This window comes from Pantherophis guttatus, chromosome 4, assembly GCF_059756535.1.
Source record: "Pantherophis guttatus breed Tessera chromosome 4, ASM5975653v1, whole genome shotgun sequence".
NCBI lineage: Eukaryota > Metazoa > Chordata > Lepidosauria > Squamata > Colubridae > Pantherophis > Pantherophis guttatus.
The window spans coordinates 157,063,073-157,081,798 of NC_142066.1; the positions used below are offsets into that span (position 1 = coordinate 157,063,073).

An 18,726-nucleotide genomic window follows, 5' to 3' on the forward strand; every position below is an offset into this window, starting at 1 on the left:
TTTGGCATTAAAAAAACCCACTTTGTAGTAGAAGGGCTTCCATTCTGTTGGAAATTAACCTGCTTACTCCAGTTTACTCCAATTTGAATTATTAATTCACTAATCTGTTAGTAATTATTTAATTACACTATGCAAGACCCCTGTGGAGAGGCGATCTGACCTTTCATTTCTGTTCTACGACTGAGCCAAGTGGAAGCTTTTTTTTGTGGCTTAAAATCACACAGCATAAAAATAAAACAAGTCAAAATGGGAAGTGGCTATGCTGGCAAGCCTTAAGCCTCCAAGCACGTCTATGACTTAATTTATCCCATTCTGTTACTCGTTCGTTCCTTCTCCTCTCGAAAGGGAACTTGCACGTACGAACGCAACCAAACACACATACACAGGCTTTAAAAAAAAAAAAAAACTTTCAAAATCTGAAGCCCAAACTTTAATCACAGAATCCAACTTACTTTGAGTTCTTTCCATCCATCCAGCAGCTTGGTAGCCAAGTCGCTGAGATCCATCAACTTGTCGGTCGGTTCTTGGCTCCGTTCGCTCTCCACGTCGGAGACGCCCTCCTCTTCGTCTTGAGAAGGGGTTTCGGCAGCCACGGGGTCCTCCAGCTTGGGGGTGTGGCTCTCCTTGCTCTCCCCCTCGGGCTCCGCCTCCTGGTCAGCAGCAGCGGGAGCCTTGGTGCTGTCCATCAAGACTTCTGTGGTAGCTTCCTTGGTCGTCTCCTGCTCCAAGGTTGGCTCGTCCACCGCTTCGGTCGGCAGGTAGTCGGGAAGGTCAAGGTCCTCCTTGTTCTCCTTCAGCTCCATCTCGCTGGCCGTGTCTGAGAGAGCGCTGTCCATGCTGTTCTCACTGATGATCTTCAGCCTCCGGAAGGCCACTTTCTTCGGGGTGTCCATCTCACCCTCCAGGATGGGCTTGGAGGATGGATCGGGCGTGTTGAGGGGCGTATGAGCCCGGGAAGTGTTCTCGCTGGAATAACCGTCTCCTTCGCTCAGTTGAGGGATGGCGGATTTGGTCCGGGCCCAACGCTGGATGATCGGAAGGATTTTGCTCTCTTCCAGCATGTTCTTGTTAGGGATGGGCAGGAGCTCCAACGTCTTGATGATCTGTCACCAGACACAACGTGAGGGTGGTCAGTTCTCCGTTAACTGGGCTTGGGTTACAGATCAGGTCACACAACTCTCCCCCCCCCCACCAGGTTGTTCTGATACAAGAAAATATTAGTAGCTCAGGGTTGAATAGTGGGGTCCTTGGTGGTCTCTCAGCCTGGTGGCACTGGTGAGGTCTGCTAGTTTGATAAGGAAATGTCTGCAAGGAGACCACCAAGCTCAGAGGGCGCCAAGGACCCCACAGTCCTCTTCCTTCTCTCCCTCCTCCACAAACCCCCCTCTCTTCTAACACTGAAAATGTTCCCTAGTTGGGTCCTGAAACGTCTGCAAGAAAACCACCCAGCTCAGAGAGCACCTCCACAATTTTAGATGTTGGTCACCCCTGTATGAGGTTCATCAGAAGACCACCACCTGCTGCTTCCTACAGAGGAACAACTGGAGACACTAGAGACGCTGTCTACATCAGCAATGGGGATTTAGAACATGCCTGAGAACATAAAAGGAGTGGCAGTGCATCAGAGGTTCAGTGTTCTCCCTTCCGGAGAAGCAAGTCTCACCACTCACGTTTTCTGGCAACTGAGAGCTCTCGAATTACAAGCTCCAACACTGACCTTCTAGAACAGGGGTCTCCAACCTTGGCAACTTTAAGACTTGTAGGCTTCAACTCCCAGAATCCCCCCTTAAGTATGCTGCTTGGGGAATTCTGGGAATTGAAGTCGCTGTCAACTCTGAATCGAATCTGGCTGAAGCCATCTTGTGCTGCTTCACAGTTGCTATGTATTATAGGGGGACAGTGGTGGGATTCAAATTATTTTACTACCGGTTCTGTGGGTGAGGCTTGGTGGGCATGACTTGGTAGGTTACTGCAAAATCCCCTTTCCTCCCGATCAACTGGGACTTGGGAGGCAGAGAATAGATGGGGGCGGGGCCAGTCAGAGATGGTATTTGCCAGTTCTCCAAACTACTCAAAGTTTCTGCTACCAGTTTTCCAGAACTGGTCAGAAGGTGCTAAAACCCACCTCTGGGGGAGGATGAAGGGAAAATAGCTAGACCGTCTCATGGACAAAATAATTATCCCGTGGGAACCAAGGTCATCCCAACAGGTGGCAATAGGAGGAACAAAAATGATAAGAGGGAGCCTGCCAACTGCTTTGATTGGACATGACCTGTGACACCTGGGGAGGGAAAGTTTTGCTCTTTTAATTACATGGGAACTGCAAAACGTTTATAGAGTTGGTTTTCACTGGCTGTGCCGATGTGTGTCCAATAAACATGTTCTCTGAGGAACATTCCTGTCTTGTGGTTCTGATTTCTTTGGATGTGTTACTCAGAATGCTGATACCCCCCTCTTAAAGCATGCTGGCTGGGGGATTCTGGGAGTTGAAGTCCCTCTTAAAGGATGGTGGCTGGGGAATTCTGGGAGCTGTAGTCCACTCATTTTAAAGTTGCCAATGTTGAAAAATACTGTTTCTAAAGTATGAAGTTCAGAGATGATTGACAGTTCTTGACTAAGCATCTTCTTATAGAAAATATACTAAGGCTGAGCAAGCAATGAGAACGAAGCGAGGCATCCTATAATTGATTTACAATTCTCAAAATCTAGTAATAATCTGCTTTAACACCAGTTATTCCCATATAATTTGTGATGTAGTTTGAAATTAAGTGTAATGAAGCCAAATCAAGAATCAGGAAATGTCTTCTACACAGCCTCTCATCTGATATCAATTTTCAGCTTGAGGCTGTTTATGTGTGAAATCCAACCATTTTTCCACGTTCGAATGGGCGTGTGCCCTCAGAGGGGGATTTAAAAATGTTCTCGGAAGGAGAGCTATTGGCATCCGATTTATGCAAAGGATTCTGCAGTGGTTTTTTTTTTTCCCCTCTCCCTTAAAAATGTTGTGGACCAACTGCTTTGGTGATCAGCAGCATAATTGTGAGCAAAGAAAACTATGCTCAGATGGAACGAACGTGATGCAACGTGGGAAAGGGATTCGTGCTCAAGCTGAGGAAAGCTTCCCTCCACTGGTCTCTTCAGCTAGCACTGATGATGTTACCTAATTCAGCCCTTTTCCTCCTCTTCTTCTTCTACACAACCCACCCACCCACCCCGTTCCAGCACTGATGATGTTCCGTAGTTGGGTCATGAAATGTCTGCAAGAAAATCACCAAGCTCAGAGAGCACCAAAGAACTCAACAGTCCTTTCCTTTCTCCTCCTCCTTCCCTCTGCAAACCCCTTTTCCTTCTAACACTGATGACGTTCCCTAGTTGGGTCATGAAATGTCTGTAAGCAAAGCCTCCTTCTCTTCCTCTTCCTCCCTTCCTCTTCCTCCTCTCCTCTGCAAACTCCCTTCTAGCACTGGTCATCTTCCCCAGTTGGGTCATGCATGTAAGGAAACACCCCCCCCCCAAGCTCAGAGACCACCCAGGTCTCTCCTCTTCGGCTCATTTGTTCATCTCAACACATGTTCTTCAAGACGCGACCACGTCACTCCAGCCACGGACCTCCAGCTGCAGTTTCAAACTGTTGGCTGTGTTTCCTCTGCTGTCCCCGAGTTCTGCCATCCAGATCCAGAGGAGGGACAGGCCGTGGCACTCCAAGAAGGACTTCAGATAGGCCTGAGAATGGGTGTTCTTTAAATAAAAATAAATAAAAAAGGGAAGGGAAGAAGGAGAAGGAGAAGTTGACCGAAATGTTTTGGAACCTCAAGTTAAAAAAAAAACAAGGATGAGATCATGTGGATCAGCCGGGTTAGATTTATCGTTTTTGAGGCCCAGCCAGATATATATTTCCTTCTCCTGACCCAGTTTCTCAACTGATCTGTAGAAGAGATGTTGGTCCCTTGGTGGGTTGATCTTCTTGGAGAAGACAAGGGCAGGGTGGACCTCTAAAATTCCTGTCTGTATTATGCCACGGAGGTTATGTGTGATGGAACCGCTCCTACGTGGACTACAGGTAGTCCTCGACTTACAACAGTTCATTTAGTGACTGTTCAAAGTTAAAAACGGCACTGAAAAGTGTGACTTGGGACCATTTGACTTACAACAGTTCGGGCAATCCCCAAAGTCAAAATTCCAAAAACATGGGTACTGGTTTGTATTTACGACTGCAGGGTCCCGGGGATATGTGATCCCCTTTTGTGACCTTCTGACTATCAAAGTCAATGGGGAAGACGGATTCACTTAACAACCGTGTTCTATAGTTGCAGCGAGTCTCTAAAAATGCTATCCAGTGGTTGACAAGGTTAGTTCTCTGACCTTAATTAGTTACATTGATCCTTCCAGTGGCTGGCAATCTTTAGCGTATTCCTTTCAATGTATATTCCCCATTGAGTGCTTGCTTACTCTCTTATAATCCCTTTCTCTCCAATCAATGTAAATACAGGGAGTCCTCAACTTACAAGCATTTGTTTAGTGACTGTTCAAAGTTACAATGGTTGTGAAAAAAGTGACATGATCATTTTTCACGCTTATGACTGTGGCAGCATCCCCATAGTCGTGTGATCAAAACTCAGACATTTGACAATTGACTCATATTTATGACGGTTGCAGTGTCCCAGGATCACATGATCTCCTTTTGTGATCTTCTGAATAACAAAGAGAAGACAGGGAAGACGGATTCACTTAACAACCATGTTCCTAATGTAACAACTGCAGGAATTCACTTAACAACTGTGGCAAGAAAAGCTGTAACATGGGACAAAACTCACTTAACAAATGTCTCGCTTAGCTACAGAAATTTTGGGCTCAATTGTAATTGTAAGTCAAGGACTTATAGAATCCAATTCAATTGAAACGGGTGATGGAATTGCTTCTACTTGGAGTTCAGAATCCAATCCAAATTAAAACTCGCCTTGTCCTCCAGATCCAGTTTTTGAAGGTGGCAGCCAAGCAATGTTCTCTTTGGACGTACTATCACAGGGATCTCCAAATGCGGCAACTTTAAGACATGGCTGATTGTGGAATTCTGGCCGTTGGAAGTCCGCAAGTCTTATAGTTGCCCCATTTGGAGAGCCCTGTTCTATCAGCTATTACCACCAAAGGAAACCTATGTTTGATTTAGATGGAGAAATGTCCAGCTTAATCAACTCAACTTGAATGCAACATGTGGTCGGCAGTTCAAGGGTGTGGTGGAAACCAACCACTTCTTCACACAGACCATTGTTATTAAGTGAATACGGTAACCATGATTTGTTCGTCCAAGTTCAGGAATCGGTGTGCTTTAGGAACCGGACCGAGGAGAGTTTCATTTCAGTTCTGAAGAGGGCAATGCATTGAGTGAAGGTCAAGAGAGAGTCAAACCAGACAGAAGGTAGGTATTGTTAGTCAGTGACCTGTCTACTTGGCTGGAGGGGAATTTTAACCTTCAGGATGAGGTGTGCTGCCCTTCTATCCTGCATTGTCAGGACTCCGGCATGGTGCAAGACCCTTTGATTAGTTTATTCTGGTATTTTATTTAGAACCCCATAAGAAAAAAGATTTATTAAAATATTAAAATAAAAGAGTTATTAAAATATATAGTCCTCATTTAGGAAAGCGGATTTAGTTCTCTGACTTGGGTAGAGACTGGTTGTGGCCACAACCGACGTAAAAGCCACTTTGCGACCAATGTTCAGAGTTATGACCATCACTTCATCTGTTGTGTGTTTGCCATTACAGTTAGTTAGTAGGCATTGTCTTGTGCCTGTTTGGCTTTTCTCTCTTCCCAATCCACAGTGGGAACGTTACCTAAAAATGTATTTTCCTGAGCTGCTTTTATAATTGCAGCGAGTCTCTAAAAATGCTACCCAGTGGTTGACAAGGTCAGTTCTCTGACCTTAATTAGTTACAGCGATCCTTCCAGTGGATGGCAATGTTTAGCGTATTCCTTTCAATGTATATTCCCCATTGAGCGCTTGCTTAGTCTCTTATAATCCCTTTCTCTCCAATCAATGTAAATACAGGGAGTTCTCAAGTTACAAGCATTAGTTTAGTGACTGTTCAAAGTTACAACGGTTGTGAAAAAAAGTGACTTATGATCATCTTTCATACTTATGTCTGTTGCAGCATCCCAATAGTCAATTGATCAAAATTCAGACGCCTGACAACTGACTCATATTTATGGCTGTTGCAGTGTTCTGGGGGTCACATGATCCCCCTTTGTCCCCTTCTGACAAGCAAAGTCAATGGGGTAGACAGATTCAATTAACAACAGTGTTACTAACTTAACAACTGTAGGAAGAAAGGCCATAAAATAGGGCTAAAACTCACTTAAATGTCTCACTTAGCAACATGAATTTTGGGCTCAGTTGTGGTCCCAAGTCAAGGACTACCTGTACAAATTTCAATTCTCTTCTTGCTAAGAAGAGAAGGGGCTGTTAAGATTTGTCCTTCTACCTGCTTTTGTGAATTGAGCTCTGAAAACATTCCCTGCCATTTGAGCTCACCCAGCCATTTGGAGTCACGATCTTCTATTGCTGCAGATTACAGGGAAGTTGAAGTAAAATTGTAATTTTTGATTTTCACTTATTGATCGCTTCCTTTAACGACTAAATTGCTGAAACCAAGTGCAATCCTTTAACAAGGACTTCCTGTAACTTCTTAAGAAACCAACGGGACTATCTCCAACGTTTAGCAACACAGAACTACAGGACAGGCAGTGCTCACTCACTGACTGATGGCAACTGGGATTGGCAACTCCATCACTAAGGAGAGACAAGCCATTAAGTGAAATGTGATGTCACTGCAGCCAATTTACAATAACAGTTAACGGTGTTTGTTATGCAAAGACATCACATGTCTACGATTTGAAAATTCCTGCTGGATCGTCTACGGATCGTATTACTTATTAGAATCCGGCAGGGGAGATTGCAAAACGATGATCATGAGATGAAAGGATCCTGTGACCATCGTAAACGTGTGCTAACCACCCAAATGGCAATCACATGACTGCAGAGACACTCCGACGGCAGCAAGTCCAAAGACCAGACCCAAAACTCATTCTGCAGTGACATCTTAACTTCAAATGGTCACTGAATGAGGAAGTTGGTAAGCAAACACTACTGATACAGATAAATATCTGTATTTCTTCTAAGAACGAAAGGCTAGCTAGAAATGTGATTAAGGGCTGCATGGAATAATAGGGTTGGAAGGGGTCCTGGAGGTCTTCTAGTCGGATCCCAGGAGACCCTGTCTATCTGGGATCTGAGGTTTTGAGTAGGGTTCAGTTTTATCCAAGAAAAGGATCGTTTAGTAAATACCCCATCATTAGTATTGTGTATTGTGTAAAAGGCCGGTTTAAAAAATTCTGTGTTTCTCCGAAAATAAGACGTCTTATATTTTTTTTTAAACCCCGAAATAAGCGCTTGGCCTTATTTTCGGGAAGGTCTTATTATTTTGGGGGGCATGGAGAAAGATGGGGCTCCTCCTGCCGTCTTACCAGATTTTCAGCTCTGCATTTAAATATTTTCAGGGAGGGCTTATTTTCGAGGGGAGGCTTATTTTCGGGCATAGCGCTCAAAAGCCCGATTGGGCTTATTATCAGGGGATGTCTTATTTTTGGGGAAACAGGGTAATTAATTGGGCTAAGCATATAAATATATATTTAATTCCATTGAGGTCTCTGAAGGCTGGTTTAACATAAAGGTTCTCATTTACTGAGTGCAACTCATGTGAAATCGTCACTAAGTGAAAATTGCAGCAGCCTAAGCACAACCATTGTACTTACGACTTGACTACAGATTTCTGTATTCAATATTTTTTATTTTTCATAAAGTGGACATTTTTAATAACCTTTTGAACATTCCACTTCCAAGAGCTCTTCAATTCCAACATACTTTTGCCATAAAAAATACACTGTAATAATTTACCACCTTTCAAAAACTTTGCATATCTTTATGACAATCTAAGACACCAACGTATTTAAAGGCTTAAAATTGTAGCTGTAAGTTTATACACAACTATCCTACATAGAAAACAAAAAGGGTTAAACTGAATCCCAATGTACGAAAAGTTGGTTTATTACACAAGTACAAAACTGGCCATCATAATGTTGCTTTATAAAAATAAAACGTTCAACATCTGATTTTTGCAGTTACGGGACCTGCAAAGATCAAACTGTTCAGAAATAAACCACAAAATTAATCATTTTTGAATGAAGGCAAATTAAAGTTTTTTTCTGTGTTTTTGAAAATTGCGGATACACGGGCATAGCTGAGGGATGACTATTGTCTAGGTGTTTTATTCCAATCCCCGGAAAGGAAAGGAAGAACTAACTTTCTTAAAGGACTCACTAATTTTTAGTTTGCGTTCTGCTTTCTCTTCTTGCTTTCGTATATTTCACGGTAACACTGCAGAATTTCGTAGATTCTCTCACGTACCCTTTCAAAACGTTCTATGTCCGGATCCATGCTTTTTAATTCTGATAAGATTATGTCAACCTCCGTGAAAACACAAGCCAGTCTTCTCATGGTGAATTTTTTTGCCTTAATGTTTACCTTTCTTTCTTTCTTTTTTTCTTCTTCCTTTTCCTCCACAACCTCCTGAGTTGACAATTTTTCCCTCAGTTCAATTAAATCTTCATCAGAAAGCTCTCCCTCCATAGACGCTAACCACTTTTTCACGGCTTCAGCATCAACCTGTAAACCGAGGGTTTGCGAGAGAGTCAAAATGTTCTGGTTTGTTTTCTCCAAATCTTTGTCAGGGTCAAATCCTTCGAAGTTTCTGACGAGATCCGTGAAACGTTTTAAGCACTTCTCCCAAATGCCTTGCATGCATGTTGCACCAACACCCTGCCATGCCGTGACAATTTTGTCCATGCAATGGAGGATATCGTACCGTCTCCAAAACTCGTTCAAGCTCACCCTACTCTTCTCTGTCGCGGCTACCGCTTCAGTCAAGACCTCCCGTAAATAATAAGCCTTGAATGTCGCAATGGCCCCCTGGTCCATCGGATGCAGGAGAGGGCTGGTGTTTTTGGGCAGGTAAACAACCTTCACATCTGCCTGGAGATTGTCCAGATGCGAGGGATGTCCCGGTGCGCTGCCAAAGATCAGGAGAATCTTAAAAGGAATCCTCATTTGCAAGCAATAGTCCTTGACTTGGGGTACAAAATAAGTCATCAACCAGTACTCAAAGACGATGTGAGTCATCCAAATCTTCTGATCAGATTGGTAATGCACGGGGAGGGCGTCCTTTTGGAACGCACACGGATCCTCCGATTTGTGTATCAGAAATGGCTTCAGCTTGAAGCCAGCGACATTTCCACCCAACAGCAAGGTGATTCGGTCATGAAAGGTTTTATATCCAGGCATAGCTTGGGTTTCTCGGTGCAGGTAGGTGCCTTCTGGCAATTTTTTCCAGGATAACCTGATTGAGTTCACGCTGAATATCTGTTCGGGAAGATATTCCTCTTCTGCCAAGACATTATCAAGCTCGTCCCGGAACCGTTGGGCAGCTTCTTGGTCAAGGCCTGTGGTTTTCCCCTTGGTGGGTATGTTTCGGTAATTAAATCTTCGCTGAAACCGCAGAAACCAACCACGGCTGGCATCAAAGGTTTTGGTGCACGTCTCGCCGGCTCGCTCCTTCAGCATGGCGAAAATGCCACGCGTCTTCTCCTGAATGCAATGGAAGCTGATCAGGTCCCTCTTGCGGATCTGATCCTCGATCCAAAGCACCAGGAGTTGTTCCGTCTGGTGGATGAGGCCCATTCGGTTCCTTGTTATGGTGGTGTCCATTCCTGTGGATCCTTTGAGCAGCTCTCGGATCTTCTTTCTATCCCTCAAAATCGTCCAGACGGTGGTGCGGGATAGGCCTTCTTCTTCGGCGATAAGATTCGCCTTCTTCCCGGCTTCATTCGCTTTGATGATCTTCATCTTGAAATTGAGATCAAAGGACCTCCTTTGCTTCTTGATACTCCCTTTGGCTGAAGTGGGGGTCTCTGGGTTTATAGACACCTTGGTAGGGGGCGAGTCCGGGTGGTCGACGGCTTTCTGTCGTCTCGTTATCATTTTTCTTGTGCCTGGTAATTCCTTCGAAGCTTCTTTGATCCTTTTTGAATCCTTCAAAATTGTGAAGATGGTGGTATGTCCCAGGCCTTCTTCTCGGGCTATAGCTGTCACTTTCTTCCCACCTTCGTAGGCTTCAATGATCTTCATCTTCCGATCAATATTGATGGATGTCCTACGCTTCTTGCCACTTCTAGCAGCTGAACTGGGGGTGGTAGGCTTTGTAGACACATTGGTTGAGATTTGGGTTTGTGGGCATCTTGGTTTGAGGGGAGATGGGGCTGGATTTGGATCTGCAGACACATTGGTGTGGGCTGTGGGCGGGTAGATGTGGCTCTCCTGTGGTTTTGTGATAACTGTTCTTGTCTCTGGTAATTCTTTCATAGCTTCTTTGATCCTTTTCTGATCTTTCAAAATCGTGATAATGGTGGTACGGGCCAGACCTTCTTCTTGAGCGATAATCTGCGTCTTCGTCCCAGCTTTGTATGCTTTGATGATCTTCATCTTCAAATCAAGACTGATAGTTTTCCTAGACGTCTCACTGCACCCTTCTGCTGAACTGGGGGTCTTTGGCTTTGCAGATGTCTTGGTGTGGGGTGTGAGTGGACATAGGAGGCGTTTCCGTGCTTTTGTGATAATTTTTCTCGTCCCTGGTAATACCCTGAGGGCTCCTTGGATCCTTTTCTTATCTTTTAAGATGGTGGAATAGGACAGACCTCTCTCTTTCGCTATGATCTTCCTCTTCTTCCTGGCACGGTATGCTTTGATGATCTTCATCTTCAGCTCAAGACTGATGGACCTCTTTCTCTTCTTGCTGCCTCCTTCCGTTGAAATGAGGGTCTTACGCTTTGAAGGCACCTTGGTAAGGCGTCTAGATGTTTGGGGGATATCCTTTTGGTCTCCTGTCCTTGGTGACCTACTCATGGCTTCTCTGACCCCTTCCTTATTCTTCAAATTGGCCAAGATGGTGGAACAAGCCAGGTCCTTTTCTGCTGCTATCAGATCCACCTTCTTCTCGGCATCCTGGGTATTGGCAGCTGTCATTGTCTGACTGAGATCAATTCTGGTCTCTTTGCTGCTGCTTTCATTTGAAGTGGGGTCCTCTGGCTCCGATGACATCTTGGTATGGGGTGCAATTGTGTGAGTGAGACCTTCCTGCTGTGTTGCTGTCATTGTCTTCATCCCTGGTGTTCTTTTATTCTCCTTTCTGATCCTCTTCTTGTTCTTCAACATGGCTGGGATGATGGAACAGGCCAGCCCACCTCTTCCTCCTCCTTCTTCTATCGTGTCCATCTTCTTCCCGGCATCATGGGCACTGAAGTCTTTCATCTTCGAATTGAGATCGACGGCCTTGCTTTGCTCCCCGTTACTTCCTTCATCTGAAGTGGGGTTCTTGGTATGGGGTATAAAGGCGCGTAAATAGTAAATAAGCAAGTGAAAATTGAAGAGCAGGTTATACGCGAGAGCGGTTTAACTAACTGCAATGACAAACTCAGGACTGGAATGATACAGGGTTGGACCAGAAGACCTCCAAGACCCCCTCCACCTCTGTTATTCTGAAATCTTATAGGGTTCTCCTGCTTGAGCAGGGGGTGGTTGGACTAGAAGACCTCCAAGGTCCCTTCCAATTCTGTTATTCTGTTAATCCTGATCGAGAGCGAGATACTACAAAGGTCATAAAAGCAGGCATTGGTCGCAAAGCTATTTTATTTTACAGGGAGTCCTCAACTTACGACCACAATTGGGACCAGAAATTCTGTTGCTAAGAGAGACAATTGTTTTAAGGGAGCCGCATCCGATTTTATGACCTTTTTTTGCCATGCTGCTAGGCAAATCACTGCGATGGTTAAATCAGCCACGTGGCCATTAATTCTGGATTCCCCCACGAATTGTGCTTGGGAAGGCCACACGTGGCGATCATGTGATTCCAGGAAGATGCGACCGCCATATGTACATGCCAAGTGCCCAAACTTTAATCACGGTGATTATGGGGATGCTGCAACAATGAGTCATAACCGAGAGAGTACCCGGGGGTGTTTTTTCAGGTCACTTTTTTCAGTGCTTTCGTAACTCCGAAACAAATGGTTGGAAGCCGAGGACCGCCCATATTGCCAACATGTTGACAGGTGGCTATCTGAGGTATTTGCTTAACGGGGACAGCCTTAGAAGAGGTTCAAGTTATTATTATTTTTTTCCTACTATAATTGAGAAGGGAGGGAAGAGCAGTTGCTAAAATAATGTTGCATCAGCTTGTGAGAAAATCAATGACAGGAGCCCTTCCTGTATTTAGGCCACAGCAGCGATGCCTTTAGCCCAATTCGGCCATGGCTTTCCAAAGGCAGAATTTACACAATGGCACAAAATCCAGGAGATTTGATCTAGGAAAGGAGCCAAAATCCTGCGACGAATTCTTGGATGCTTCCCGAAAAATTATCGGAAGTACAGGTAGTCCTCGGCTTACGACCACAATTGAGTCCAAAATTTATATGGCTAAGTGAGACATTTGTTAAGTGAGTTTTTGCCCCATTTTATGACCTTTCTTGCCACAGTTGTTAACAACTTATCAACTGCAGTGATTCACTGACGTGAATCCAGCTTGCCCATTGCCTTTGCTTGACAGGTCGCAAAAGGGGATCATGTGACGTGGGACATACAAAAGGGGATCATGTGACGTGGGACACATCATAAATACAAGCCAGTTGCCAAGCATCTGAATTTTGATCACATGACCAAGGGGATGCTGCAATGGTTGTCGTAAGTGTGAAAAAATGGTCATAAGTCACTTTTTTTTAGTGCTGTTGTTAACTTTGAATGGTTACTAAACGAATTGTTGTAAGCCGAGGACTGCTGTAATTTTGCAAGGGCCAACTTTTTCATGCTTCTTCATTACAAAATTCCCCATTTAGTCAGATAAGAATTTGTTCTAAATTCAGTGTTTCTCAACTTTGATCCCTCTGAAGAAGTGTGGACTTCAACTCCCAGAATTCCCCAGCCACAAACTGAGATGAAGCCCACCCCTCTTATAAAGTTGGGGGATTCTGGGAGTTGAAGTCCACTCATCTTCAAAGAGTCACAGTTAGGAAACCCTGTTCTAAACAACGCAGGTAAAAATTGATTGATTGGTTTCAAAGGATGACGATAACATCTAATTCATTTTTATGGAAAATCTCTTCTCTGTTTTAAATAAAGAACGAAAATCCCAAACACTTCCTACATCAATAACTCCCAACCCCCAGGTCACTGAAAATCTTATTTTTCCTTGTCTCCGAACTTTCAATGAGCACCCCTTGATTAACCAAGTCACCCAGCAAAAGACTCACCTGGATCAGTTTGAGACACGTGAGCTTTTGTTCCGGTGTCTCAATTCGCACCATCAGGCGGGACAAACTGAGGACTTGATTCTTATCTGAGAGCCCTTCGCCATTCTCTAGGAGCGCTTCTAACTCTCCATCCACCTACAAAAAGCCAAAGGAGAGATTCTAGGCAAGGTACACAACCACAGAATACTTGCAGCTCAGGGCTGAGCTGGGGGGTGGGGACGGTGTCCTTGGCGCTCTCTGAGCTCTGTGGTTTCCTTGCAGATGTTACATTACCCAACTAAGTGACATCATCAGTGTTAAAAGGGAGTGGGCTTTGCAGGGAGGGTGAGGATAAGGGTGGGGAGGAGGAGGAGAAGTTGAAGCCCACCCCTCTTAAAGCATGCTGGCTGAGGGATTCTGGGAGTTGAAGTCCTCCCCTCTTAAAGCATGACTGGCCAGGGAATTCTAGGATTCAAAGGCCATCCATCTTAAAGTATGCTGCCTGGGGGATTCTGGGAGTTGAAGTCCACCCCTCCTAAAGCATGCCTGCTGGGGGATTCTGGGAGTGGAAGTCCACCCCTCTTAAATCATGCTGGCTGAGAGATTCTGGGAGTTGAAGTCCACCCCTCTGAAAGCATGACTGGCCGGGGAATTGTAGGATTCAAAGTCCATCCATCTTAAAACATGCCGGCTGGGGGATTCTGGGAGTTGAAGTCCTCCCTCTTAAAGCATGCTGGCTTATGGAAGAACCAATAGAAACGGGTCCAAAGTTAATTGAACAAATAGAGGAATATGGAAAAGTAGCTGGATTGAAAATAAAGATAAAACAAAAATTATAGTTAAAAATATGAGAGAAAAATAGAAGAAGCAATTAGTGGAGAACTTAGATATTCAAATAGTGAAGAAAGTGAAATATTTGGGTATCCAATTAACCTCAAGATGTATTACTGTGAAGGAAGATAACTATTATAAACTAAGAAACCAAACTGAAACAGATTTGAAAAAGTGGAAAAATTTACTATTATCTTTAATGGGGAGAATAGCGTTAATCAAAATGAATGTATTGCCAAGATTGTTGTTTTTCTTTCAAACAATTCTGATAAAGTTGGAGAAAAAATACTTTGAAAGTTTGAATAAAATGATGTGGAAGTATATATGGCAAGGGAAAAAAGCAAGAATTAACCTTAAATTTAAGATTCCAGAATTAGAGGAGGTTTTGGTCTACCAAATTGGGAATTGTATCACCAAGCGGCAATGTTAACTGGATTAAAGAATGGATCTTATTGAGAAATACAAGACTACTGACTTTGGAAGGACATGACTTACAATTAGGATGGCATGCTTTCTTATGGTATGGAAAAAATAGGATCCACGGCTATTTCCAAAGACATTGTGTAATGAATGGTTTGTTGGTAGTATGGGAAAGAGTAAAAGAAAAACATTATATGGAAGTACCAATGTGGCTTTCAATAATAGAAGCATTGACACAGCAAAATATGATTAACATGGACAAGATTTTAAGATATAAAGACATTTTAACAGAGAAGGGAGAATTAAAACAGAAACAAGATTTAGAAAAACAAGGGATTGAGATTGACTAGTATACACAGCTGCCGATACAATCAAGATATGATAAAGACTTGAAACAATATGGCTTTAATTTGGGGGAATCAGAGTTGGATCAGATAATGACTGGAAAGGATGAAAAAATGATTAAAAGACTGTATAATTATTTGTTGCAAATTAGATAGGAAAATGACGAGGTAAAAGAGACAATAACATGGGCAAAAATTTTTGGATATGCAATAGAATTAGAGAAATGGCAGCAACTATGGGAAAGGAATTATAAATTGACAATGGCAACTGCATATAAAGAAAATCTATATAAAATGTTTTACAGGTAGCATATGCCACCAGAAAGATTAGCAAAGATGTTTAAGGATAAATCAGCCAAATGTTGGAAATGTTTGCATTTGTCGGGATCATACTATCATATGTGGTGGTCATGTTTAGAAGCAAAAAATTATTGGTCTAGAATACAGAAATGGTTGGAAGTAATATTACATAAATCTATACAATTAAAACCAGAGGTTTTTTTTATTGGGTATTCTCCCAGAGAGATATAGTAAAGAAGATGTGTATCCAGGGGTGAAATGCTCCCGGTTCGGACCGGATCAGCCGATCCGATAGCGATGGGTGGTTCGGAGAACCGATAGCAAAAATCCTTGTGGCCTCCCCCATGCCCAGCTGAGCCTCACGATCATCAGAGGCTTTTTTTTTTTTTTTACTTTTAAAAGCATTTTTTCTACAACCTCTTCCGATGAAAAAATGCTTTTTAAAGTAAAAAAAAAAAGCCTCTGATGATCGCGCGACTCACCTGGGATCGTCAGAGGCTTTTCAAAGCATTTTTTTCTGCAACCTCTTGGCCGAAGAGGTGGTAAAAAAAATGCTTTGAAAAGTCTCTGACAATCCCAGCTGAGTTCCTGATCAGCAGAAAGGCTTTTCAAAGCATTAGAAAAAATGCTTTGAAAAGTTTTTTTTTTAAAGTTGGCCATGCCCACCCAGTCACATTACCCCCCCCCCCCAACCAAGCCAGGCCCACAGAACCGATAGTATCAGATTTTACATTTTACCCCTGTATGTATCTAATTATACATATAATAACAGCAGCAAGAATTGTATTTGCACAAAATTGGAAGACAGAAAAAAATCCATCAGGTGAAGGAATAAAAAAGATTTTAGACCGTGCAGAAATCAATAGATTAACTTTAAGAATAAGAGATAAAGAGGAATCAGTGTATTTCAAGACATGGGGAAGATTTTATATATGGTTAGAAAAGAAACATGAAGAGGATAGATAAATGATTTAGATAATAGAAAGTTAAATGAGGGAGAGGATAAAAAAGAAACAGAAACCCAGATGACACCAGAGTAAATGAAAAAGGGGGATGGGAGGGGGAAAAAGAAAGAAGATTATAAGAATAAACGTACAATTATGATGATAATACTAATAGATATGTATGATTAATTATGTATAAGGAAATATACATTTTATATTATGTGTAAAAGAAATAAAACTGAAAAAACTTTTTTTTTTAAAAAAAAAGCATGCCAACTGGGGAATTCTGGGAGTTGAAGCCCACCCATCTTAAAGCACAGTGGTCTAAGCACCCTGTTATTAAGACCAGCTGCCTGCAATTACTGCTGGTTCGAATCTCCCCAGGCTCAAGGTTGACTCAGCCTTCCATCCTTTCTAAGGTAGGTGAAATGAGGACCCAGTTTGTGGGGGCAATAAGCTGACTTTGTATAAATATACAAAAGGATGAAGGCTATTGCTTAATGCATTGTAAGCTGCCCTGAGTCTCCGGAGAAGGGCGGCATATAAATCAAATTTAAAAAAAAAAAAGCATGCTGGCTGGGGGATTCTGGGAGTTGAAGTCCATCTCTTAAAGCATGCCAGCTTGGGTGATTCTGAGAGTTGAAGCCCACCCCTCTTAAAACATGCCGGCTGGGGGATTCTGGGAGTGGAAGCCCACCCATCTTAAAGGGTGCGAATTGGGGGATTCTGGGGGTGGAAATCTACCCCTCTTAAAGCATCTTGGCTGGGGAATTCTGGCAGTTGGAGTCTGGCCCTATTAAAGGTAGACCCAGGTTGAGAACCATGGGTCTAAAGCTGCACAACGTTGCTTTCTGCAGTAGTGGCCAGAAAGAGAGATCTACACTTACATGAGGGAGAGCATGGGAGGAAGCACCACAGTGATCTAACGGGTCTACACTATCCCAATGTAACAATTAGGTTTTAGGGCTGTCGTGCACATGGAGGGCAGTAGCACAAAAGAACTCCAAAGCCACCCAATAGGATTGAGATCTTAAGCACCATACCAAACAGCTCAGTCCTCTCTTGGGTCAGAGAAGGTGACAAGGATGCCCTTTGCAGCTTTGGTGGATTGTGGGAGATCCAAGGGCTTCCAATCACCCGAGCGCCCCGTTCTTTTAAAAAGAACCACCCTGCTCCACCCACTGCTTCAATGCTTACCGAATCTTTTTTACGCGATCGCTCTTTTTTCATTTTGCCTCCCGCAGCACGAATGCTGACCCGGTTCTCTCCGCCCAGGTAACCCCGACAATTGGTGGAGCCACAGAAACATTTCTGGGCTTCTTTGCTGTTGGAAACAAACATCACAACAGTGAGGGACTGAAACAGGCTTCATCTCATCTTTATCTCTATTTTTCCATCCATCCATCCATCCATCCAATATGAATATAATTCTACCTATCTATATTCATCCAACGTGTATGCATGACTGTCCACCCACCCACCCACCTCTCTCTCCCTCCCTCCCTCCACAATTGTTAAAATGAATCTCTGCAGTTGTTAAGTTAGTCACAAAGTTGTGAAGTGCATCTGGCTTCCCCACTGACTTTGTATCATAAATGCACGCGACCACAGGGATGCTGCAATGGTCATAAATGTGAAAAGGGTCATGTCACTTTTTTCAGTGATGTTGTAAATTCGAAAACTCACTAAATAAATGGTTATAAGTCGAGGAGTCCCTGTACTTACTCTAAAAATCAAACCTATGTCTGTTTTTGTAGATATTAAAACAAGCCTTAGCTACCAAAACACAATTCAAAAAAGTTTCTTATGGAACAATCACATGGGAGAAAAGTGTTCAGAACAGCTTGTCATATAAATATCAAAGAACTAATGCTAATCAACCCTGAATTAAAACATTTTCAGCATCATTTAGACCAGTGGTCACCAACCGGTGGTCCACAAGAAAATTTTGGTGGTCCGCAGAGAAATCGTTGCATTTCTCTCGAGGTTTTCTGCACCACTCGCACTTCAGCGCTTTGACTCCCAGAGACAGGATGGGGTCCTTCAGGCAGTTAGCTTGGCCGCCTGTTAGCGGAGAGAAGCAGCCAGAGCCAACCCTGGCTTTGCTGTCCATTGCAGATGCTAAATCGGCCCCCTGCAAACTCTCGTCTCTTGAGGAGTGCTTGCTGAAGCGGCACGAGAAACTTTGACTGGGCTTCTCAAGAGAGATGAGAGTTTGCAGGGGGCGGTTCTAGCGTCTGCAATGGACAGCAAAGCCAGGGTTGACTCCGGATGCTTCTCTCTGCTGTAAGTGCTTCCTCAACGCGGTTTACCGCTCCGAGCCCCAAGGGCCCCCTCATCAGTCCCCCACAGGAGCTTCCCTCCAGCCGGCAGGTCGAGCCCAGCGCCAGTTCTCGTATGCCAAGCCGAGCCCTTTGTCTACTCCAAGCCATCCCCCATCAGGGGGATCGCACAAAGCCCCCACCACCCCTTCCATCCTTCTGCCCCCAGCCAGCCTTTT

General features: G+C 43.7%; 1 protein-coding gene across 1 annotated transcript in view; it reads right to left on the reverse strand.

The window, feature by feature from the left end:
• The window catches only part of SETD2 (SET domain containing 2, histone lysine methyltransferase), a 69,350-nt gene that overhangs the window by 19,323 nt on the left and 31,301 nt on the right, over positions 1 to 18,726 (reverse strand). Inside the window, 4 exon segments of the mRNA XM_060684656.2 lie at positions 453 to 1,103; positions 3,610 to 3,738; positions 13,409 to 13,543; positions 17,424 to 17,550. Coding sequence (XP_060540639.2) covers positions 453 to 1,103; positions 3,610 to 3,738; positions 13,409 to 13,543; positions 17,424 to 17,550 — 1,042 coding nt within the window.